Source organism: Pseudophryne corroboree, chromosome 1 (assembly GCF_028390025.1).
Source record: "Pseudophryne corroboree isolate aPseCor3 chromosome 1, aPseCor3.hap2, whole genome shotgun sequence".
Taxonomy (NCBI): Eukaryota; Metazoa; Chordata; class Amphibia; order Anura; family Myobatrachidae; genus Pseudophryne; species Pseudophryne corroboree.
The window spans coordinates 311,415,871-311,441,995 of NC_086444.1; the positions used below are offsets into that span (position 1 = coordinate 311,415,871).

Genomic DNA, 26,125 nt, shown 5'->3' on the forward strand with positions numbered 1-26,125 from the left:
ATGAATTAGGGAATGTTGGCTTCCACCAACCCCCAACTCTAATCAATTAGAATTTCCAGAGTGATGGTAATATCCTTTTAATTTAATTATTACAGTTAATCAAAGAACTCTGGTCCAAGAGCTTATAGTAAGGGGCCCTACACATTTGACGATGCGCCGCCGAGGTGCCCGACGGCCGAAACGGCCGACGAGCGACCCGGCGGCGGGGGGGCAGTGACGGGGGGAGTAAAGTTTCTTCACTCCCCCCGTCACGCGGCTGCATTGAAGTGCAGGCAAATATGGACGAGATCGTCCATATTGGCCTGCATGCTCAGCCGACGGGAGACCAGCGATGAACGAGCGCGGGGCCGCGCATCGTTCATCGCTGGAGTCTCCACACTGAAAGATATGAACGAGTTCTCGTTCATTTATGAACGAGATCGTTCATATCTTTCAGAAAATCGGCCAGTGTGTAGGGCCTATAAGGAGGAAAAAGGCAGTTTAATATAGATTAATTATGCACATCCTTAAGCTAGGTACACACTATACAATTATTGGGCCGATAAGCCCAAAATTGACTGATCAAACCGATAATTTTATGGTGTGTATGCAGGAACGTTAGAGTGTTTTCCGACAATAAATGTCAAAACGCCCCTGATCAAAAGAACGATATAGCATGTGCTGCCCAGGCTGTATTCTCTCGATCCCATTTTCGATATCGGAACGTTTATCAGATCGGCACACACTATCCTTTAGGGTGTATCTAGCTTTTAGGCAGGAGATTGCAGCAATGCTGTCATTTTAGGAGGTGGAATTTTGTATTGGTTTTGCTTTTGATAGAGATGTGTTTGAGACGGTGACGGAGGTGGAGGGTTATGGATCCAGAGGTGAGGTGCAATCCACAAGTGTTTTTTGGTGTATTACAGCAGTGTTAAATAATTGTGTTAAGAAGATGCAGCTTTAAGAGGACAGTGGAAATCTTCTATAGACTTGTGGAGAAATAAGTGCTCCTGTAAAGGGTTAAGACTGGTAACAGTTGAAAGAAATGGATATTGAGACAGCAATAATTAAGATACTAAATTATAAACATTATTAACAAAAGATACAGCTAGCTAAAAATATATGTGTACACTTTTATTATCAATAGTAAAACCAAAAATCGCTATATGACCATGATACAGCTTTTCCACAGAACTTCTTGCAGTGTAAGGAAATGGCTCATACGATCCAGCAGGTTACAGTTGTCCTGGTGAGGTAGAATGAGATCATATAGGAGAGTTTTAGTGGTAGTTTTAGATAGGAAATAGTGAACTTTATTACATTATAGAGGAATAAATACAGGTTTCTCTGACGTCCTAGTGGATGCTGGGAACTCCGTAAGGACCATGGGGAAAAGCAGCTCCGCAGGAGACTGGGCACAAAAGTAAAAGCTTTATGACTAGCTGGTGTGCACTGGCTCCTCCCCCTATGACCCTCCTCCAAGCCCCAGTTAGATTTTTGTGCCCGGCCGAGAAGGGTGCATGCTAGGTAGCTCTCCTGAGCTGCTTAGAGTAAAAGTTTAAATAGGTTTTTTATTTTCAGTGAGACCTGCTGGCAACAGGCTCACTGCATCGTGGGACTAAGGGGAGAAGAAGCGAACTCACCTGCATGCAGAGTGGATTGGGCTTCTTGGCTTCTGGACATTAGCTCCAGAGGGATGATCACAGGCTCAGCCTGGATGGGTCCCGGAGCCGTGCCGCCGGCCCCCTTACAGAGCCAGAAGAGCGAAGAGGTCCGGGAAAAATCGGCGGCAGAAGACGTTCCTGTCTTCAATAAGGTAGCGCACAGCACTGCAGCTGTGCGCCATTGCTCTCAGCACACTTCACACTCCGGTCACTGAGGGTGCAGGGCGCTGGGGGGGAGCGCCCTGAGACGCAATAAAACACGTTTTAAACCTTATATGGCTAAAGAAATGCATCACATATAGCTCCTGGGCTATATGGATGCATTTAACCCCTGCCAGTTTTCCTAAAAAAAGCGGGAGAAAAGGCCGCCGAAAAGGGGGCGGAGCCTATCTCCTCAGCACACAAGCGCCATTTTCCCTCACAGCTCCGCTGGAAGGACGGCTCCCTGACTCTCCCCTGCAGTCCTGCTACAGAATCAGGGTAAAACAAGAGAGGGGGGGCACTAATTGGCAGATAATACAAATACAGCAGCTATAGAAGGGAGAAACACTTATATAAGGTTATTACTGTATATATATAGCGCTCTGGTGTGTGCTGGCAAACTCTCCCTCTGTCTCCCCAAAGGGCTCGTGGGGTCCTGTCCTCTATCAGAGCATTCCCTGTGTGTGTGCTGTGTGTCGGTACGATTGTGTCGACATGTATGAGGAAGAAAATGATGTGGAGGCGGAGCAATTGCCTGTAATAGTGATGTCACCCCCTAGGGAGTCGACACCTGACTGGATGGTCGTATGGAAGGAATTACGTGACAGTGTCAGCACTTTGCAAAAAACTGTTGACGACATGAGACAGCCGGCAAATCAGTTAGTGCCTGTCCAGGCGTCTCAAACACCGTCAGGGGCTCTAAAGCGCCCGTTACCTCAGATGGTCGACACAGACCCAGACACGGATACTGACTCCAGTGTCGACGGTGACGAGACAAACGTAATGTCCAGTAGGGCCACACGTTACATGATCACGGCAATGAAGGAGGCTTTGAACATTTCTGATACTACAAGTACCACAAAAAGGGGTATTATGTGGGGTGTGAAAAAACTACCCATAGTTTTTCCTGAATCAGATGAATTAAATGAGGTGTGTGACAAAGCGTGGGTTTCCCCCGATAAAAAAACTGCTGATTTCTAATAAATTATTGGCATTATACCCTTTCCCGCCAGAGATTAGGGCGCGTTGGGAAACACCCCCTAGGGTAGATAAGGCGCTCACACGCTTATCAAAACAAGTGGCGTTGCCGTCTCCTGATACGGCCGCCCTCAAGGAACCAGCTGATAGAAAGCTGGAAAATATCCTAAAGGGTATATACACACATACTGGTGTTATACTACGACCAGCAATCGCCTCAGCCTGGATGTGCAGCGCTGGAGTGGCTTGGTCGGATTCCCTGACTGAAAATATTGATACCCTGGATAGGGACAGTATATTATTGACTATAGAGCATTTAAAGGATGCATTACAATATATGCGAGATGCACAGAGGGATATTTGCACCCTGGCATCAAGAGTAAGTGCGCTGTCCATTTCTGCCAGAAGAAGTTTATGGACACGACAGTGGTCAGGTGATGCGGATTCCAAACGACATATGGAAGTTTTGCCGTATAAAGGGGAGGAGTTATTTGGGGTCGGTCTATCGGACCTGGTGGCCACGGCGACGGCTGGGAAATCCACCTTTTTACCCCAGGTCACCTCTCAGCAGAAAAAGACACCGTCTTTTCAAACTCAGTCCTTTCGTCCCCATAAGGGCAAGCGGGCAAAAGGCCACTCATTTCTGCCCCGGGGCAGAGGAAGGGGAAAAAGACTGCAGCAGGCAGCCTCTTCCCAGGATCAGAAGCCCTCCCCCGCTTCTGCCAAGTCTTCAGCATGACGCTGGGGCTTTACAAGCGGACTCAGGCACGGTGGGGGCCCGTCTCAAAAATTTCAACGCGCAGTGGGCTCACTCGCAAGTGGACCCCTGGATCCTGCAGGTAGTATCACAGGGGTACAAATTGGAATTCGAGACGTCTCCCCCTCGCCGGTTCCTGAAGTCTGCTCTACCAACGTCTCCCTCCGACAGGGAGGCAGTATTGGAAGCTATTCACAAGCTGTATTCCCAGCAGGTGATAATCAAGGTACCCCTCCTACAACAGGGAAAGGGGTATTATTCCACGCTGTTTGTGGTACCGAAGCCGGACGGCTCGGTGAGACCGATTTTAAATATCTCCATGTCCCAATCTACCCTTCTCACCAAGGGTACCTCAGGTTTGTGGTACAAAACTGTCATTATCAGTTTCAGACGCTGCCGTTTGGATTGTCCACGGCACCACGGGTCTTTACCAAGGTAATGGCCGAAATGATGATTCTTCTTCGAAGAAAAGGCGTCTTAATTATCCCTTACTTGGACGATCTCCTGATAAGGGCAAGGTCCAGGGAACAGTTAGAGGTCGGAGTAGCACTATCTCAGGTAGTGCTACGTCAGCACGGGTGGATTCTAAATATTCCAAAATTGCAGCTGATTCCAACAACACGTCTACTGTTCCTAGGGATGATTCTGGACACAGTCCAGAAAAAGGTGTTTCTCCCGGAGGAGAAGGCCAGGGAGTTATCCGAGCTAGTCAGGAACCTCCTGAAACCAGGACAAGTGTCAGTGCATCAATGCACAAGGGTCCTGGGAAAGATGGTGGCTTCTTACGAAGCGATTCCATTCGGAAGATTCCATGCAAGAACTTTTCAGTGGGATCTGCTGGAAAAATGGTCCGGATCGCATCTTCAGATGCATCAGCGGATAACCCTATCTCCAAGGACAAGGGTGTCTCTCCTGTGGTGGTTGCAGAGTGCTCATCTTCTAGAGGGCCGCAGATTCGGCATTCAGGACTGGATTCTGGTGACCACGGATGCCAGCCTGAGAGGCTGGGGAGCAGTCACACAGGGAAGAAATTTCCAGGGATTGTGGTCAAGCATGGAAACGTCTCTTCACATAAATATCCTGGAACTAAGGGCAATTTACAATGCCCTAAGTCAAGCAAGGCCTCTGCTTCAGGGTCAGTCGGTATTGATCCAATCGGACAACATCACGGCAGTCGCCCACGTAAACAGACAGGGCGGCACAAGAAGTAGGAGGGCAATGGCAGAAGCTGCAAGAATTCTTCGCTGGGCGGAAAATTATGTGACAGCACTGTCAGCGGTGTTCATTCCGGGAGTGGACAACTGGGAAGCAGACTTCCTCAGCAGACACGACCTCCACCCGGGGGAGTGGGGACTTCACCCAGAAGTCTTCCACGTGATTGTAAACCGTTGGGAAAAACCAAAGGTGGACATGATGGCGTCTCGTCTCAACAAGAAACTAGACAGATATTGCGCCAGGTCAAGGGACCCTCAGGCGATAGCGGTGGACGCTCTGGTAACACCGAGGGTGTACCAGTCAGTGTATGTGTTCCCTCCTCTGCCTCTCATACCCAAAGTACTGAGAATCATAAGAAGGAGAGGAGTAAGAACTATACTCGTGGCTCCGGATTGGCCAAGGAGGACTTGGTACCCGGAACTTCAAGAGATGCTCACGGAGGACCCGTGGCCTCTACCTCTAAGAAAGGACCTGCTCCAGCAGGGACCTTGTCTGTTCCAAGACTTACCGCGGCTGCGTTTGACGGCATGGAGGTTGAACGCCGGATCCTGAAGGAAAAAGGCATTCCAGATGAAGTCATCCCTACCCTGATCAAGGCCAGGAAGGATGTAACCGCGAAACATTATCACCGCATTTGGCGAAAATATGTTGCGTGGTGTGAGGCCAAGAAGGCCCCTACAGAGGAATTTCAACTGGGTCGTTTCCTGCATTTCCTGCAAACAGGACTATCTATGGGCCTAAAATTAGGGTCCATTAAGGTTCAAATTTCGGCCCTGTCAATATTCTTCCAAAAAGAACTGGCTTCAGTGCCTGAAGTTCAGACGTTTGTCAAAGGGGTATTGCATATACATCCTCCTTTTGTGCCTCCAGTGGCACCTTGGGATCTCAATGTAGTGTTGAGTCTCCTAAAGTCACATTGGTTTGAACCACTCACCACTGTGGAATTAAAATATCTCACATGGAAAGTGGTCATGCTGTTAGCCCTGGCTTCAGCCAGGCGTGTCTCAGAATTGGCGGCTTTATCATATAAAAGCCCTTACCTAATTTTTCATTCAGACAGGGCAGAACTGAGGACTCGCCCTCAATTTCTCCCTAAGGTGGTTTCAGCGTTTCACATGAACCAGCCTATTGTGGTGCCTGCGGCTACTAGGGACTTGGAGGACTCCAAGTTGCTGGACGTAGTCAGGGCCCTGAAAATATATGTTTCCAGGACGGCTGGAGTCAGAAAATCTGACTCGCTGTTTATCCTGTATGCACCCACCAAGCTGGGTGCTCCTGCTTCTAAGCAGACGATTGCTCGTTGGATTTGTAGTACGATTCAGCTTGCACATTCTGTGGCAGGCCTGCCACAGCCAAAATCTGTAAAAGCCCATTCCACAAGGAAGGTTGGCTCATCTTGGGCGGCTGCCCGAGGGGTCTCGGCTTTACAACTTGCCGAGCAGCTACTTGGTCAGGGGCAAACACGTTTGCTAAATTTTACAAATTCGATACCCTGGCTGAGGAGGACCTGGAGTTCTCTCATTCGGTGCTGCAGAGTCATCCGCACTCTCCCGCCCGTTTGGGAGCTTTGGTATAATCCCCATGGTCCTTACGGAGTTCCCAGCATCCACTAGGACGTCAGAGAAAATAAGAATTTACTTACCGATAATTCTATTTCTCATAGTCCGTAGTGGATGCTGGGCGCCCATCCCAAGTGCGGATTGTCTGCAATACTTGTATATAGTTATTGTTACAAAAATCGGGTTGTTTATTGTTGTGAGCCATCTTTTCAGAGGCTCCTACGTTTATCATACTGTTAACTGGGTTCAGATCACAAGTTGTACGGTGTGATTGGTGTGGCTGGTATGAGTCTTACCCGGGATTCAAGATCCTTCCTTATTATGTACGCTCGTCCGGGCACAGTATCCTAACTGAGGCTTGGAGGAGGGTCGTAGGGGGAGGAGCCAGTGCACACCAGCTAGTCATAAAGCTTTTACTTTTGTGCCCAGTCTCCTGCGGAGCCGCTATTCCCCATGGTCCTTACGGAGTTCCCAGCATCCACTACGGACTATGAGAAATAGAATTATCGGTAAGTAAATTCTTATTTTTTGCAATATACGGGTGTATTCAATGAATGTCGGATCCTCTCCTACGGAGAGGATCCAACAATTCACTATTCAATGCTGGCCGGAAACGGCCAGCATTCCGACAATGCAGATTCAAATGTCGAATTTGCATTACCCTAAAACTGTTGAAAACAGACGTGTTTTCGACAGAAACACGTGGATCCGCTGCTAATCCGCCGATCCAGGTGTTTTTCGACAAGTGCCGGTTTTTCCAGTCGGAAAAAAGTGCACTTTCATTGAATAGGTATTCCTGTCGAAAAGTGCCGGTATTTCCGGCTGTCGGAAATACCAGCACCAATTGAATACACCCCTTAGTTTATATAAAAATAATAATAATAGTAAGATAAAGATTTAAACTTAAAGTAGCCACTCCACAATGTTAACATACAATTTAGTGTGAAAGATAACAAGTTAGTTAATAGACTGATTTGCGTTCAGTGTTGATTCATTCACATAGAAATAATCCCCCAAATAATCTGAATACTGTAGATTGTCCTTTGGCAATTTGTAATGGGTTCTGTATATTTTGTTGACATGAGAATGTCGACACTGAAGAAATATTGACATTCTCAGAATATTGACAAAACAGTAGGTCACGAAGCTGCGGCGGTATCGTACGGGTCCAGCTGTGTCAGGTGATCCATCAGTTTATTTTGGTGATTACACAAACCTCTATTGCTAATCCTAACCGTTACTCTGCAGCCTAACCCAAAGGTCTGCATTCTGCGAAACGTCAGCATTTCACATGTCTGCAGTTCAGATGCCGACATTGTGAATATGTTGACATTCTGCAGATTCTGTTGTTGACATGTTGAATGTCAAGATGGTGACTGTGTCCCCTTTGTAACCTATTAGCAGCCTTTACATATGGAATTTGTTCTATATCAGTTGTAAGTGTATATTTCACATTTACTAGCTAGATTAACAGATCAGATAATGTTTTGAGGTATTTCATTTTCTCTAACGTCCTAAGTGGATGCTGGGACTCCGTAAGGACCATGGGGAATAGCGGCTGCGCAGGAGACTGGGCACAAAAGTAAAAGCTTGAACTAGCTGGTGTGCACTGGCTCCTCCCCCTATGACCCTCCTCCAAGCCTCAGTTAGATTTTTGTGCCCGAACGAGAAGGGTGCATGCTAGGTGGCTCTCCTGAGCTGCTTAGAGTAAAAGTTTATTTTAGGTTTTTTATTTTCAGTGAGTCCTGCTGGCAACAGGCTCACTGCATCGTGGGACTAAGGGGAGAAGAAACGAACTCACCTGCGTGCAGAGTGGATTGGGTTTCTTAGGCTACTGGACATTAGCTCCAGAGGGACGATCACAGGTTCAGCCTGGATGGGTCCCGGAGCCGCGCCGCCGGCCCCCTTACAGAGCCAGAAGAACGAAGAGGTCCGGTGAAATCGGCGGCAGAAGACGTTCCTGTCTTCAACTAAGGTAGCGCACAGCACTGCAGCTGTGCGCCATTGCTCTCAGCACACTTCACACTCCGGTCACTGAGGGTGCAGGGCGCTGGGGGGGAGCGCCCTGAGACGCAATAAAAACAGAAATACCTTAGGATGGCAAAAGAAATACATCACATATAGCTCCTGGGCTATATGGATGTATTTAACCCCTGCCAGTTTTCCAGAAAAAAGCGGGAGATAAGGCCGTCGTGAAGGGGCGGAGCCTATCTCCTCAGCACACAAGCGCCATTTTCCCTCACAGTTCCGCTGGAAGGACGGCTCCCTGACTCTCCCCTGCAGTCCCTACAGAATCAGGGTAAAAACGAGAGAGGGGGGGCACTATTGGCAGCTAAATTATAAACAGCAGCTATAAAGGGAGTAACACTTATATAAGGTTATCCCTATAGATATATATAGCGCTCTGGTGTGTGCTGGCAAACTCTCCCTCTGTCTCCCCAAAGGGCTAGTGGGGTCCTGTCCTCTATCAGAGCATTCCCTGTGTGTGTGCTGGGTGTCGGTACGATTGTGTCGACATGTATGAGGAGGAAAATAATGTGGAAGCAGAGCAATTGCCTGTATTAGTGATGTCACCCCCTAGGGAGTCGACACCTGACTGGATGGTTGTATTTAAAGAACTACGTGACAATGTCAGCACTTTACAAAAAACTGTTGACGACATGAGACAGCCGACAAATCAATTAGTGCCTGTCCAGGCGTCTCAGACACCGTCAGGGGTGATAAAACGCCCGTTACCTCAGTGGGTCGACACAGACCCAGACACGGATACTGAGTCCAGTGTCGACGGTGAAGAGACAAACGTAATGTCCAGTAGGGCCACACGTTACATGATCACGGCAATGAAGGAGGCATTGAAAATTTCTGACACTACAAGTACCACAAAGAAGGGTATTATGTGGGGAGTGAAAAAACTACCAGTAGCTTTTCCTGAGTCAGATGAATTAAATGAGGTGTGTGATAAAGCGTGGGTTTCCCCCGATAAAAAAGTGCTAATTTCTAATAAATTATTGGCACTATACCCTTTCCCGCCAGAGGTTAGGGCGCGTTGGGAAACACCCCCTAGAGTAGATAAAGCGCTCACACGTTTATCTAAACAAGTAGCGTTACCGTCTCCTGATACGGCCGCCCTCAAAGAACCAGCGGATAGAAGGCTGAAAAATATCCTGAAGGGTATATACACACATACTGGTGTTATACTGCGACCAGCAATCGCATCAGCCTGGATGTGCAGTGCTGGAGTTGCGTGGTCGGATTCCCTGACTGAAAATATTGATACCCTGGATAGGGACAGTATATTACTAACTATAGAGCATTTGAAGGATGCATTACTATATATGCGTGATGCACAGAGGAATATTTGCACCCTGGCATCAAGAGTGAGTGCTGTGTCCATTTCTGCCAGAAGAGCGTTATGGACGCGACAGTGGTCAGGGGATGCGGATTCCAAACGACATATGGAAGTATTGCCGTTTAAAGGGGAGGAGTTATTTGGGGCCGGTCTATCGGACCTGGTGGCCACGGCAACGGCCGGAAAGTCCACCTTTTTACCCCAGGTCACCTCTCAGCAGAAAAAGACACCGTCTTTTCAAACTCAGTCCTTTCGTTCCCATAAGTACAGGCGGGCAAAAGGCCACTCATTTCTGCCCCGGGGCAGAGGAAGAGGAAAAAGACTGCACCAGGCAGCCTCTTCCCAGGAGCAGAAGCCCTCCTCTGCTTCTGCCAAGTCTTCAGCATGACGCTGGGGCTTTACAAGCGGACTCGGACACGGTGGGGGCCCGTCTCAAAAATTTCAACGCGCAGTGGGCTCACTCGCAAGTGGACCCCTGGATTCTGCAGGTAGTATCACAGGGGTACAAACTGGAATTTGAGACGTCTCCCCCTCGCCGGTTCCTGAAGTCTGCTCTACCAAAGTCTCCCTCCGACAGGGAGGCAGTTTTGGAAGCCATTCACAAGCTGTATTCCCAGCAGGTGATAATCAAGGTACCTCTCCTACAACAGGGAAAGGGGTATTATTCCACGCTGTTTGTGGTACCGAAGCCGGACGGCTCGGTGAGACCAATTTTAAATCTAAAATCCTTGAACACTTACATAAAGAGGTTCAAATTCAAGATGGAGTCACTCAGAGCAGTGATAGCAAACCTGGAAGAAGGGGACTATATGGTGTCTCTGGAAATCAAAGATGCTTATCTCCACGTCCCAATCTACCCTTCTCACCAAGGGTACCTCAGGTTTGTAGTACAAAACTGTCATTATCAGTTTCAGATGCTGCCGTTTGGATTGTCCACGGCACCTCGGGTCTTTACCAAGGTAATGGCCGAAATGATGATTCTTCTTCGAAGAAAGGGCGTTTTAATTATCCCTTACTTGGACGATCTCCTGATAAGGGCAAGGTCCAGGGAACAGTTAGAAGTCGGAGTAGCACTATCTCAGTTAGTGTTACGTCAGCACGGGTGGATTCTAAATATTCCAAAATCGCAGCTGATTCCAACGACACGTCTCCTGTTCCTAGGAATGATTCTGGACACAGTCCAGAAAAAGGTGTTTCTCCCAGAGGAGAAGGCCAGGGAGTTATCCGAGCTAGTCAGGAATCTCCTAAAACCAGGCCAGGTGTCAGTGCATCAGTGCACGAGGGTCCTGGGAAAAATGGTGGCTTCTTACGAAGCGATTCCATTCGGAAGATTCCATGCAAGAACGTTTCAGTGGGATCTTCTAGACAAATGGTCCGGATCGCATCTTCAGATGCATCAGCGGATAACCCTGTCGCCAAGGACAAGGGTGTCTCTTCTGTGGTGGCTGCAGAGTGCTCATCTACTAGAGGGCCGCAGATTCGGCATTCAGGATTGGATCCTGGTGACCACAGATGCCGGCCTGAGAGGCTGGGGAGCAGTCACACAGGGACAAAATTTCCAGGGCTTGTGGTCAAGCATGGAAACATCTCTTCATATAAACATTCTGGAACTAAGGGCCATTTACAATGCCCTAAGTCAAGCAAAACCCCTGCTTCAGGATCAGGCGGTATTGATCCAATCGGACAACATCACGTCAGTCGCCCACGTAAACAGACAGGGCGGCACGAGAAGCAGGAGGGCGATGGCAGAAGCTGCAAGGATTCTTCGCTGGGCGGAGAATCATGTGTTAGCACTGTCAGCAGTGTTCATTCCGGGAGTGGACAACTGGGAAGCGGACTTCCTCAGCAGACACGACCTTCACCCGGGGGAGTGGGGACTTCATCCAGAAGTGTTCCAAGAGATGGTAAACCATTGGGAAAAACCAAAGGTGGACATGATGGCGTCCCGTCTCAACAAAAAACTGGACAGATATTGCGCCAGGTCAAGGGACCCTCAGGCAATAGCGGTGGACGCTCTGGTAACACCATGGGTGTACCAATCAGTGTATGTGTTCCCTCCTCTGCCTCTCATACCAAAAGTACTGAGAATCCTAAAAAGGAGAGGAGTAAGAACTATACTCGTGGTTCCGGATTGGCCAAGAAGGACTTGGTACCCGGAACTTCAAGAGATGCTCACGGAGGACCCGTGGCCTCTACCTCTAAGAAAGGACCTGCTCCAGCAGGGACCTTGTCTGTTCCAAGACTTACCGCGGCTGCGTTTGACGGCATGGCGGTTGAACGCCGGATCCTGAAGGAAAAAGGCATTCCAGAAGAAGTCATCCCTACCCTGATAAAGGCCAGGAAGGATGTAACCGCGAAACATTATCACCGCATTTGGCGAAAATATGTTGCGTGGTGTGAGGCCAAAGAGGCCCCTACAGAGGAATTTCAACTGGGTCACTTCCTACATTTCCTGCAAACAGGACTGTCTATGGGCCTAAAATTAGGGTCCATTAAGGTTCAAATTTCGGCCCTGTCGATTTTCTTCCAAAAAGAACTGGCTTCAGTGCCTGAAGTCCAGACGTTTGTCAAAGGGGTACTGCATATACAGCCTCCTTTTGTGCCCCCGGTGGCACCTTGGGATCTCAATGTGGTTTTGGGGTTCCTAAAATCACATTGGTTTGAACCACTCACCACTGTGGAATTAAAATATCTCACATGGAAGGTGGTAATGCTGTTAGCCCTGGCTTCAGCCAGGCGTGTCTCAGAATTGGCGGCTTTATCTTATAAAAGCCCTTACCTGATTTTTCACACGGATAGGGCAGAATTGAGGACTCGTCCTCAATTTCTCCCAAAGGTGGTTTCAGCGTTTCACGTGAACCAGCCTATTGTGGTGCCTGCGGCTACTAGGGACTTGGAGGACTCCAAGTTACTGGACGTAGTCAGGGCCCTGAAAATATATATTTCCAGGACGGCTGGAGTCAGGAAATCTGACTCGCTGTTTATCCTGTATGCACCCAACAAGCTGGGTGCTCCTGCTTCTAAGCAGACGATTGCTCGTTGGATTTGTAGTACAATTCAGCTTGCACATTCTGTGGCAGGCCTGCCACAGCCAAAATCTGTAAAAGCCCATTCCACAAGGAAGGTGGGCTCATCTTGGGCGGCTGCCCGAGGGGTCTCGGCTTTACAACTTTGCCGAGCAGCTACTTGGTCAGGGGCAAACACGTTTGCTAAATTCTACAAATTTGATACCCTGGCTGAGGAGGACCTGGAGTTCTCTCATTCGGTGCTGCAGAGTCATCCGCACTCTCCCGCCCGTTTGGGAGCTTTGGTATAATCCCCATGGTCCTTACGGAGTCCCAGCATCCACTTAGGACGTTAGAGAAAATAAGAATTTACTTACCGATAATTCTATTTCTCATAGTCCGTAGTGGATGCTGGGCGCCCATCCCAAGTGCGGATTGTCTGCAATACTTGTATATAGTTATTGTTACAAAATTCGGGTTATTATTGTTGTGAGCCATCTTTTCAGAGGCTCCTTCGTTTATCATACTGTTAACTGGGTTCAGATCACAGGTTGTACGGTGTGATTGGTGTGGCTGGTATGAGTCTTACCCGGGATTCAATATCCTTCCTTATTATGTACGCTCGTCCGGGCACAGTATCCTAACTGAGGCTTGGAGGAGGGTCATAGGGGGAGGAGCCAGTGCACACCAGCTAGTTCAAGCTTTTACTTTTGTGCCCAGTCTCCTGCGGAGCCGCTATTCCCCATGGTCCTTACGGAGTCCCAGCATCCACTACGGACTATGAGAAATAGAATTATCGGTAAGTAAATTCTTATTTTAAACTGCGGTGGAAATGTATCATGTTGCATTGCAATGACGTAAACAATACATATTTTGCATCTTAATGATGATGAGAGAGAAAGTCTTTGTATGTGGGATTTCCTCTTACTGACCACTCGTACCTCTTTGTTATTTACCCACTGAGTTCAGCCCTCTGTCTAATTTGGGTTTGGGCATTTTGGATACCATATGTGTAGTAAAGCACCATCTATTCCATTTTCCAGACAGACCTTGGACCTGATAAAATGATTATAGATCTCACAGACCCAAATCGACCACGGTTTACCCTGCAGGAGCTAAGGGATGTGTTACAGGAGCGGAACAAGCTGAAGATTCAGCTTTTGGTTGCCCAAGATGAGTTGCAGTGCTATAAAAGGTAATACTCCCATGCTTTCCTCTATGGAATAACATACCTCTTTGTAATTCGAGATGAAGGTGTTCGCAAATCTTCCTGTCCACTGCAATCCTACCGGAATAAACGCAGTGAAAAAGACAGGAACAAAATGATGTTCTAATGTATTGCAGTACATCTGGAAAACTGCAATCACACTGCTATTGCCAACCTGCTGATTAGTAGTAATAGGAAACCTTCTCTCCAACAGTGGTATAATTCCTCCAACGGAGGATCATATTGTGACACTGGAAGATGAATCCATAATCACCAGCTCTCCGAGGTCAAGTGAAAGCAGTAAAGAAAAATCATCAATAAAAAGCCTGTAAGTATCTTTATATTACACCAGATATTGCACATACTATAACAGGGGTCGGCATTGAAATGCCGGCGGTTGGGATGCCGGCGATCAGAATACCAACCGTGGCATCCCGGTGATCAGAATCCTGACAGGGGACGGTAAGTATATATACCTTTCCCCACTGGCCACCTAATCCTTCTAGCAGCCTAAACCTAATCCTCCCCGGTAGAGCCAAAGCCTAACCCTAACCCTCCCTGAGGGTGCCTATACCTAACCCCTGCTCCCCGCAGCCTAAACCTAACCACCCAGGCCGCAGCCTAGTGACAAGTATGGAAGACTTCTGAGGACCTGTTTTTAGTTATGAAATCAGGTGTTCTAGAATATTAGATTCAATGGTCTATCCCTAAAGAACCTATCATGTTAGTGGGCAACTTCACAAAAATATGTGTAGATATATATATATATAATTTCTCTATCGTCCTAAGTGGATGCTGGGGTTCCTGAAAGGACCATGGGGAATAGCGGCTCCGCAGGAGACAGGGCACAAAAAAGTAAAGCTTTACTAGGTCAGGTGGTGTGCACTGGCTCCTCCCCCTATGACCCTCCTCCAGACTCCAGTTAGATTTTGTGCCCGAACGAGAAGGGTGCAATCTAGGTGGCTCTCCTAAAGAGCTGCTTAGAGAAAGTTTAGTTTAGGTTTTTTTCTTTACAGTGAGTCCTGCTGGCAACAGGATCACTGCAACGTGGGACTTAGGGGGAAAGTAGTAAACTCACCTGCATGCAGAGTGGATTTGCTGCTTGGCTACTGGACACCATTAGCTCCAGAGGGATCGAACACAGGCCCAGCCGTGGAGTCCGGTCCCGGAGCCGCGCCGCCGACCCCCTTGCAGATGCTGAAGCGTGAAGAGGTCCGGAAACCGGCGGCTGAAGACTCCTCAGTCTTCATAAGGTAGCGCACAGCACTGCAGCTGTGCGCCATTTTCCTCTCAGCACACTTCACTGGGCAGTCACTGAGGGTGCAGAGCGCTGGGGGGGGGCGCTCTGAGAGGCAAATATAAACCTTATACAAGGCTAAAAATACCTCACATATAGCCCATAGGGGCTATATGGAGATATTTAACCCCTGCCTGACTGGAAAAATAGCGGGAGAAGAACCCGCCGAAAAAGGGGCGGGGCCTATCTCCTCAGCACACGGCGCCATTTTCTGTCACAGCTCCGCTGGTCAGAACGGCTCCCAGGTCTCTCCCCTGCACTGCACTACAGAAACAGGGTAAAACAGAGAGGGGGGGCACATTAATGGCTATATATATATATATTAAAGCAGCTATAAGGGAGCACTTAATATAAGGATATCCCTTGTATATATAGCGCTTTGTGGTGTGTGCTGGCAGACTCTCCCTCTGTCTCCCCAAAAGGGCTAGTGGGTCCTGTCTTCATTAGAGCATTCCCTGTGAGTTTGCGGTGTGTGTCGGTACGTGGTGTCGACATGTATGAGGACGATATTGGTGTGGAGGCGGAGCAATTGCCAAATATGCAGATGTCACCCCCCAGGGGGTCGACACCAGAATGGATGCCTTTATTTGTGGAATTACGTGATGGTTTATCTTCCCTTAAACAGTCAGTTGAGGACATGAGGCGGCCGGACAATCAATTAATGCCTGTCCAGGCGCCTCAAACACCGTCAGGGGCTGTAAAACGCCCTTTGCCTCAGTCGGTCGACACAGACCCAGACACGGGCACTGATTCCAGTGACGACGGTAGAAATTCAAACGTATTTTCCAGTAGGGCCACACGTTATATGATTTTGGCAATGAAGGAGACGTTACATTTAGCTGATACTACAGATACCGTAAAACAGGGTATTATGTATGGTGTGAAAAAACTACAAACAGTTTTTCCTGAATCATAAGAATTAAATGACGTGTGTGATGAAGCGTGGGTTGCTCCTGATAAAAAGTTGATAATTTCAAAAAAGTTATTGGCATTATACCCTTTCCCGCCAGAGGTTAGGGCGCGCTGGGAAACACCCCCTAAGGTGGACAAGGCGCTCACACGCTTATCCAAACAAGTGGCGTTACCCTCTCCTGAGACGGCCGCACTTAAGGATCCATCAGATAGAAAGATGGAAGTTATTCAAAAGAATATATACACACATGCAGGTGTTATACTACGACCAGCTATAGCAACTGCCTGGATGTGCAGTGCTGGAGTAGTTTGGTCAGAATCCCTGATTGAAAATATTGATACCCTAGATAGGGACAATGTTTTACTGTCGTTAGAACAAATAAAGGATGCATTTATCTATATGCGTGATGCACAGAGGGATATTTGCACACTGGCATCTCGGGTGAGTGCTATGTCCATTTCAGCCAGAAGAGCCTTATGGACACGACAGTGGACAGGCGATGCGGATTCAAAACGTCACATGGAGGTTTTGCCGTATAAAGGGGAGGAGTTATTTGGAGTTGGTCTATCAGACTTGGTGGCCACGGCTACTGCCGGGAAATCCACTTTTTTACCTCAAGTCACTCCCCAACAGAGAAAGGCACCGACCTTTCAACCGCAGCCTTTTCGCTCCTACAAAAATAAGAGAGCAAAGGGCTTGTCGTACCTGCCACGAGGCAGAGGAAGAGGGAAGAGACACCAACAGGCAGCTCCTTCCCAGGAACAGAAGCCCTCCCCGGCTCCTGCAAAAACCTCAGCATGACGCTGGGGCCTCTCAAGCGGACTCGGGGACAGTGGGGGGCCGTCTCAAAAATTACAGCGCGCAGTGGGCTCACTCGCAGGTAGACCCCTGGATCCTGCAGATAATATCTCAGGGGTACAGGTTGGAATTAGAGACGGATCCTCCTCATCGTTTCCTGAAGTCTGCCTTACCAACAGTCTCTTCCGAAAGGGAGAGGGTGTTGGAAGCCATTCACAAGCTGTACGCTCAGCAGGTGATAGTCAAAGTACCCCTATTACAACAAGGAAAGGGGTATTATTCCACTCTATTTGTGGTACCGAAGCCGGATGGCTCGGTAAGGCCTATTCTAAATCTGAAGTCCTTGAACCTCTACATAAAAAAGTTCAAGTTCAAGATGGAGTCACTCAGAGCAGTGATAGCGAACCTGGAAGAAGGGGACTTTATGGTATCCTTGGACATCAAGGATGCGTATCTACACGTTCCGATTTACCCCGCACACCAGGGGTACCTCAGGTTCATTGTTCAAAACTGTCACTATCAGTTTCAGACGCTGCCGTTCGGATTGTCCACGGCGCCTCGGGTCTTTACCAAGGTAATGGCCGAGATGATGATTCTTCTTCGAAGAAAAGGCGTATTAGTTATCCCATACTTGGACGATCTCCTAATAAGGGCAAGGTCCAGAGAACAGCTGGAGACAGCTTTAGCACTATCTCAAGAGGTGCTAAGACAACACGGGTGGATTCTGAATATTCCAAAATCCCATTTAATCCCGACAACTCGTCTGCTGTTCCTAGGAATGATTCTGGACACGGTTCAGAAAAAGGTTTTCCTTCCAGAGGAAAAAGCCAAGGAGTTATCCGATCTGGTCAGGAACCTCCTAAAACCAAGAAAAGTGTCAGTACATCAATGCACAAGAGTCCTGGGAAAAATGGTGGCTTCTTACGAAGCAATTCCATTCGGCAGATTCCATGCAAGAATATTCCAAAGGGATCTGTTGGACAAATGGTCAGGGTCGCATCTGCAGATGCACCTGCGAATAACCATGTCACCAAAGACAAGGGTGTCACTTCTGTGGTGGTTGCAGAAGGCTCACCTATTAGAAGGCCGCAGATTCGGCATTCAGGATTGGATCCTGGTGACCACGGACGCCAGCCTGAGAGGCTGGGGAGCAGTCACACAAGGAAGAAACTTCCAGGGAGTATGGACGAGTCTGGAAAAGTCTCTTCACATAAACATTCTGGAACTAAGAGCAATCTACAATGCTCTAAGCCAGGCGGAACTTCTCCTGCAAGGAAAGCCGGTGTTGATTCAGTCGGACAACATCACGGCGGTCGCCCATGTAAACAGGCAGGGCGGCACAAGAAGCAGGAGTGCAATGGCAGAAGCTGCCAAGATTCTTCGCTGGGCGGAGAATCACGTGATAGCACTGTCAGCAGTGTTCATCCCGGGCGTGGACAACTGGGAAGCAGACTTCCTCAGCAGACACGATCTTCATCCGGGAGAGTGGGGTCTACATCCAGAAGTCTTCAACATGTTAATAGACCGTTGGGAAAGACCAATTGTAGACATGATGGCGTCTCGCCTCAACAAGAAACTGGACAAATATTGCGCCAGGTCAAGAGATCCACAGGCAATAGCTGTGGACGCACTGGTAACTCCTTGGGTGTACCAGTCAGTGTATGTGTTTCCTCCTCTGCCGCTCATACCAAAGGTATTGAAGATCATACGGCAAAGAAGAGTAAGAACAATACTAGTGGTTCCGGATTGGCCGAGAAGGACTTGGTATCCGGAACTTCAAGAGATGCTCACGGACGAACCGTGGCCTCTACCTCTGAGAAGGGACCTGCTACAGCAGGGTCCCTGTCTTTTTCAAGACTTACCGCGGCTGCGTTTGACGGCATGGCGGTTGAACGCCAGATCCTAAAAGGGAAAGGCATTCCAGAAGAAGTCATTCCTACCTTGATTAAGGCACGGAAGGAAGTCACCGTGAAACATTATCACCGCATTTGGCGAAAATATGTAGCGTGGTGCGAGGATCGGAGGGTTCCGACGGAGGAATTCCAACTGGGTCGTTTCCTACATTTCCTGCAATCAGGATTATCTATGGGTCTCAAATTGGGATCCATTAAGGTTCAAATTTCGGCCCTGTCAATATTCTTCCAAAAAGAATTGGCCTCTGTCCCTGAGGTCCAGACTTTTGTCAAGGGAGTACTGCATATACAGCCTCCTGTGGTGCCTCCGGTGGCACCGTGGGATCTAAATGTAGTTTTAGATTTCCTCAAATCCCATTGGTTTGAACCATTGAAAAAGGTGGATTTGAAATATCTCACATTGAAAGTGACTATGTTACTAGCCCTGGCCTCTGCCAGGAGAGTATCTGAATTGGCGGCTTTATCTTATAAAAGTCCTTATCTAATCTTCCATTCGGATAGGGCAGAACTGCGGACTCGTCCGCATTTTCTCCCTAAAGTGGTATCAGCATTTCATCTGAACCAACCTATTGTGGTGCCTGCGGCCACTAGCGACTTGGAGGACTCCAAGTTGTTGGACGTTGTCAGAGCCTTAAAAATATACATTGCAAGGACGGCTGGAGTCAGAAAATCTGACTCGCTGTTTATATTGTATGCACCCAACAAGTTGGGCGCACCTGCTTCTAAGCAGTCGATTGCTCGTTGGATTTGTAACACAATTCAACTTGCACATTCTGTGGCAGGCCTGCCACAGCCTAAAACTGTAAAAGCCCACTCCACAAGGAAGGTGGGCTCATCTTGGGCGGCTGCCCGAGGGGTCTCGGCATTACAACTCTGCCGAGCAGCTACGTGGTCGGGGGAGAACACGTTTGTAAAATTTTACAAATTTGATACCCTGGCAAAGGAGGACCTGGAGTTCTCTCATTCGGTGCTGCAGAGTCATCCGCACTCTCCCGCCCGTTTGGGAGCTTTGGTATAATCCCCATGGTCCTTTCAGGAACCCCAGCATCCACTTAGGACGATAGAGAAAATAAGAATTTACTTACCGATAATTCTATTTCTCGGAGTCCGTAGTGGATGCTGGGCGCCCATCCCAAGTGCGGATTATCTGCAATACTTGTACATAGTTATTGTTAACTAATTCGGGTTATTGTTAAGGAGCCATCTTTAAGAGGCCCTTTCTGTTGTCATACTGTTAACTGGGTTTAGATCACAAGTTGTATGGTGTGATTGGTGTGGCTGGTATGAGTCTTACCCGGGATTCAAAATGCCTCCCTTATTGTGTATGCTCGTCCGGGCACAGTACCTAACTGGAGTCTGGAGGAGGGTCATAGGGGGAGGAGCCAGTGCACACCACCTGACCTAGTAAAGCTTTACTTTTTTGTGCCCTGTCTCCTGCGGAGCCGCTATTCCCCATGGTCCTTTCAGGAACCCCAGCATCCACTACGGACTCCGAGAAATAGAATTATCGGTAAGTAAATTCTTATTTTAATGTGAAAATGCAAATACTTAGGGGCTGATTCCTAGTTGGACGCTGCTACGACCGCTTTAGCATCATTTGCTAAGTCGCGCCTGTGAGTATATGCTAGTATCAGTCCTTCCCCTGGTTTACAAGTGTGAGTCTGTGACAGTATGATAACGCTAGTATCAGCCCTTCCCCTGGTGCACAAGGGTACTCTTGTGACTATATGCTAATGCCAGTATCAGCCTTCCCCTGGTGTACAGCTGTGTGTCTGGGACTATACGCTATGCCAGTATCAGCTCTTCCCCTGGTGTACAGCTGTGTGTCTGTGACTATATGCTAATGCCAATATCAGCCCTTCCCCTGGTGTACAGCTGTGTGCCTGTGACTATACGCTAATGCCAGTATCAGCCTTCCCCTGATGTACAGCTGTGTGCCTGTAACTATATGATAATGCCAGTATCAGCCCTTCCCCTGGGGTACAGCTGTGTGTCTGTGACTATACGCTAATGCCAGTATCTGCCTTCCCCTGGTGTACAGCTGTGTGTCTGTGACTATACGCTAATGCCAGTATCAGCTCTTCCCCTGGTGTACAGCTGTGTGTCTGTGACTATACGCTAATGCCAGTATCAGCCTTCCCCTGGTGTACAGCTGTGTGTCTGTGACTATATGATAATGCCAGTATCAGCCCTTCCCCTGGTGTACAACTGTGTGTCTGTGACTATACGCTAATGCCAGTATCAGCCTTCCCCTGGTGTACAACTGTGTGTCTGTGACTATACGCTAATGCCAGTATCAGCCTTCCCCTGGTGTACAGCTGTGTGTCTGTGACTATATGATAATGCCAGTATCAGCCCTTCCCCTAGTGTACAGCTGTGTGTCTGTGACTACCAGTATCAGCCTTCCCCTGGTGTACAACTGTGTGTCTGTGACTATACGCTAATACCAGTATCAGCCCTTCTCCTGGGATACAGCTGTGTGTCTGTGACTGTATGCTAATGCCAGTATCAGCCCTTCCCCTGGGGTACAGCTGTGTCGGCGGGATGTACTAAAGGGAAAATGCGGTAAAAACCCTGTTTTACCGCAATTTCATATGTACTAACCCCCCGGCCGCCGCGTTTTCGCCCCTTAGGGTATCGCCATCTTTTTATGGCGATACCCTATAGAAGCCTATGGGCTTCTTACCGCTGCCGCCCCGCGCCGCTCAGTCCTACTTCCCTCCCCCGGCATACCTGTGTGTCCAGTAACATGCTGCTGGTGTGGCCCCCCTCCTCCTTCTTCTCCCCCACAGCACAGCCTTGTCTCCTTCCAGCTGAAGGGGGGAGGAGGAGGAGCCCGGGGACTCCCTGCACACATCACCTCCCGGGTCTGTGAGGGGACGGAGACCCCCGCAGACATCATCGCAGGGGGCCTCCTATACCGCATTGCAATTTTAATCGCATATGTTAGTACATATGCGATTAGCATCGCTGCGGTAGGCGGCGAGGGGCGGCGATCAATTATAGTACATCCTGCCCTGTATCTGTGACTATACGCTAATGCCAGTATCAGCCCTTCCCCTGGTGTACAGCTGTTTGTCTGTGACTATATGATAATGCCAGTATCAGCCTTCCCCTGGTGTACAGCTGTGTGTCTGTGACTATACGCTAATGCCAGTATCAGCCCTTCCCCTGGTGTACAGCTGTGTGTCTGTGACTATATGCTAATGCCAGTATCAGCCCTTCCCCTGGTGTACAGCTGTGTGTCTGTGACTATACGCTAATGCCAGTATCAGCCTTCCCCTGGTGTACAGCTGTGTGTCTGTGACTATATAATAATGCCAGTATCAGCCCTTCCCCTGGTGTACAGCTGTGTGTCTGTGACTATATGATAATGCCAGTATCAGCCCTTCCCCTGGGGTACAGCTGTGTGCCTGTGACTATACGCTAATGCCAGTATCAGCCCTTCCCCTGGGGTACAGCTGTGTGTCTGTAACTATATGCTAATGCCAGTATCAGCCCTTCCCCTGGGGTACAGCTGTGTGTCTGTGACTATACGCTAATGCCAGTATTAGCCTTCCCCTGGCGTACAGCTGTGTGTCTTTGACTATATGCTAATGCCAGTATCAGCCTTCCCCTGGTGTACAGCTGTATGTCTGTGACTATACGCTAATGCCAGTATCAGCCTTCCCCTGGCGTACAGCTGTGTGTCTTTGACTATATGCTAATGCCAGTATCAGCCCTTCCCCTGGCGTACAGCTGTGTGTCTGTGACTATACGCTAATGCCAGTATCAGCCCTTCCCCTGGCGTACAGCTGTGTGTCTGTGACTATACGCTAATGCCAGTATCAGCCTTCCCCTGGTGTACAGCTGTGTGTCTGTGACTATACGCTAATGCCAGTATCAGCCTTCCCCTGGTGTACAGCTGTGTGTCTGTGACTATATGATAATGCCAGTATCAGCCCTTCCCCTGGTGTACAGCTGTGTGTCTGTGACTATATGATAATGCCAGTATCAGCCCTTCCCCTGGGGTACAGCTGTGTGTCTTTGACTATATGATAATGCCAGTATCAGCCCTTCCCCTGGGGTACAGCTGTGTGTCTGTGACTATATAATAATGCCAGTATCAGCCTTCCCCTGGCGTACAGCTGTGTGTCTGTGACTATATACTAATGCCAGTATCAGCCCTTCCCCTGGGGTACAGCTGTGTGTCTGTGACTATACGCTAATGCCAGTATCAGCCCTTCCCCTGGGGTACAGCTGTGTGCCTGTGACTATATGATAATGCCAGTATCAGCCCTTTCCCTGGGGTACAGCTGTGTGCTTGTGACTATATGATAATGCCAGTATCAGCCCTTTCCCTGGGGTACAGCTGTGTGTCTGTGACTATATGATAATGCCAGTATCAGCCCTTTCCCTGGGGTACAGCTGTGTGCCTGTGACTATATGATAATGCCAGTATCAGCCCTTCCCCTGGGGTACAGCTGTGTGTCTGTGACTATATGCTAATGCCAGTATCAGCCCTTCCCCTGGGGTACAGCTGTGTGTCTGTGACTATATGATAATGCCAGTATCAGCCTTCCCTGGTGTACAGCTGTGTGCCTGTGACTATATGATAATGCCAGTATCAGCCCTTCCCCTGGTGTACAGCTGTGTGTCTGTGACTATACGCTAATGCCAGTATCTGCCTTCCCCTGGGGTACAGCTGTGTGTCTTTGACTATATGATAATGCCAGTATCAGCCCTTCCCCTGGTGTACAGCTGTGTGTCTGTGACTATATGATAATGCCAGTATCAGCCCTTCCCCTGGTGTACAGCTGTGTGCCTGTGACTATATGATAATGCCAGTATCAGCCCTTCCCCTGGTGTACAGCTGTGTGTCTGTGACTATATGATAATGCCAGTATCAGCCCTTCCCCTGGTGTACAGCTGTGTGTCTGTGACTATACGCTAATGCCAGTATCAGCCTTCCCCTAGTGTACAGCTGTGTGTCTGTGACTATGTGCTAATGCCAGTATCTGCCTTCCCCTGGGGTACAGCTGTGTGTCTGTGACTATATGATAATGCCAGTATCAGCCCTTCCCCTGGTGTACAGCTGTGTGTCTGTGACTATATGATAATGCCAGTATCAGCCCTTCCCCTGGTGTACAGCTGTGTGTCTGTGACTATGTGCTAATGCCAGTATCCGCCTTCCCCTGGTGTACAGCTGTGTGTCTGTGACTATATGATAATGCCAGTATCAGCCCTTCCCCTGGGGTACAGCTGTGTGTCTGTGACTATATGATAATGCCAGTATCAGCCTTCCCCTAGTGTACAGCTGTGTGTCTGTGACTATACGCTAATGCCAGTATCAGCTCTTCCCCTGGTGTACAGCTGTGTGTCTGTGACTATATACTAATGCCAGTATCAGCTTTCCCTGGGCTACAGCTGTGTGTCTGTGACTATATGATAATGCCAGTATCAGCCCTTCCCCTGGTGTACAGCTGTGTGTCTGTGACTATATGATAATGCCAGTATCAGCCCTTCCCCTGGGGTACAGCTGTGTGTCTGTGACTATATGATAATGCCAGTATCAGCCCTTCCCCTGGGCTACAGCTGTGTGTCTGTGACTATACGCTAATACCAGTATCAGCCCTTCCCCTGGGGTACAGCTGTGTGTCTGTGACTGTATGCTAATGCCAGTATCAGCCCTTCCCCTGGGGTACAGCTGTGTCGGCGGGATGTACTAAAGGGAAAATGCGGTAAAAACCCTGTTTTACCGCAATTTCATATGTACTAACCCCCGGCCGCCGCGTTTTCGGCCCTTAGGGTATCGCCATCTTTTTATGGCGATACCCTATAGAAGCCTATGGGCTTCTTACCGCTGCCGCCCCGCGCCGCTCAGTCCTACTTCCCTCCCCCGGCATACCTGTGTGTCCAGTAACATGCTGCTGCTGCGGCCCCCCTCCTCCTTCTCCCTCACAGCACAGCCTTGTCTCCTTCCAGCTGAAGGGGGAAGGAGGAGGAGCCCGGGGACTCCCTGCACACATCACCTCCCGGGTCTGGGAGGGGACGGAGACCCCCGCAGACATCATCGCAGGGGGCCTCCTATACCGCATTGCAATGTTAATCGCATATGTTAGTACATATGCGATTAGCATCGCTGCGGGGGGCGGCGATTAATTATAGTACATCCTGCCCTGTATCTGTGACTATACACTAATGCCAGTATCAGCCCTTCCCCTGGGGTACAGCTGTGTGTCTGTGACTATATGATAATGCCAGTATCAGCCCTTCCTCTGGTGTACAGCTGTGTGTCTGTGACTATATGATAATGCCAGTTTCTCTAACGTCCTAAGTGGATGCTGGGACTCCGTAAGGACCATGGGGAATAGCGGCTCCGCAGGAGACAGGGCACAAAATAAAAGCTTGAGATATCAGGTGGTGTGCACTGGCTCCTCCCCCTATGACCCTCCTCCAAGCCAGTTAGATTTTTGTGCCCGGCCGAGAAGGGTGCAAACTAGGTAGCTCTCCAGAGCTGCTTAGAATAAAAGTTTAGTTAGGTTTTTTTATTTTCAGTGAGTCCTGCTGGCAACAGGCTCACTGCATCGTGGGACTAAGGGGAGAAGAAGCGAACTCACCTGAGTGCAGAGTGGATTGGGCTTCTTAGGCTACTGGACGTTAGCTCCAAAGGGACGATCACAGGTTCAGCCTGGATGGGTCACCGGATCCGCGCCGCCGTCCCCCTTACAGAGCCAGAAGAGACGAAGGTCCGGTGAAAGCGGCGGCAGAAGACATCCTGTCTTCAAGACTAAGGTAGCGCACAGCACCGCAGCTGTGCGCCATTGCTCTCAGCACACTTCACACTCCGGTCACTGAGGGTGCAGGGCGCTGGGGGGGAGCGCCCTGAGACGCAATATAACACACATATACCTTAGCTGGCAAAAGGAATACATCACATATAGCTCCAGGGCTATATGGATGTATTTTTTCCCCTGCCATTTTACACAAAAAAGCGGGAGTTAAGGACGTCGTGAAGGGGCGGGGCCTATCTCCTCAGCACACTGGCGCCATTATTCCCTCACAGCTCCGCTGGAAGGACGGCTCCCTGATTCTCCCCTGCAGTACTGCATCTGATTCAGGGTAAAAAAGAGAAGGGGGGGCATTTTGGCAGCAAATAACTAGATTAACAGCAGCTATAGGGGATTAACACTTATATAAGGTTATCCCTGTATATATATAGCGCTGGGTGTGTGCTGGCAGACTCTCCCTCTGTCTCTCCAAAGGGCTAAGTAGGGTCCTGTCCTCTATCAGAGCATTCCCGGTGTGTGT

The 26,125-nt window shown here is 49.0% G+C and overlaps 1 protein-coding gene across 3 annotated transcripts in view; it reads left to right on the forward strand.

Annotated features, from left to right (window-relative positions):
• Nucleotides 1–26,125, forward strand: part of RILPL2 (Rab interacting lysosomal protein like 2) — an 84,288-nt gene that overhangs the window by 48,924 nt on the left and 9,239 nt on the right. For all 3 annotated transcript variants that reach the window (XM_063964502.1, XM_063964501.1, XM_063964503.1), the window contains exons 3-4: nt 13,751–13,902; nt 14,129–14,242. In XM_063964502.1, coding sequence (XP_063820572.1) covers nt 13,751–13,902; nt 14,129–14,242 — 266 coding nt within the window. The remainder of the gene's footprint in view (nt 1–13,750; nt 13,903–14,128; nt 14,243–26,125) is intronic.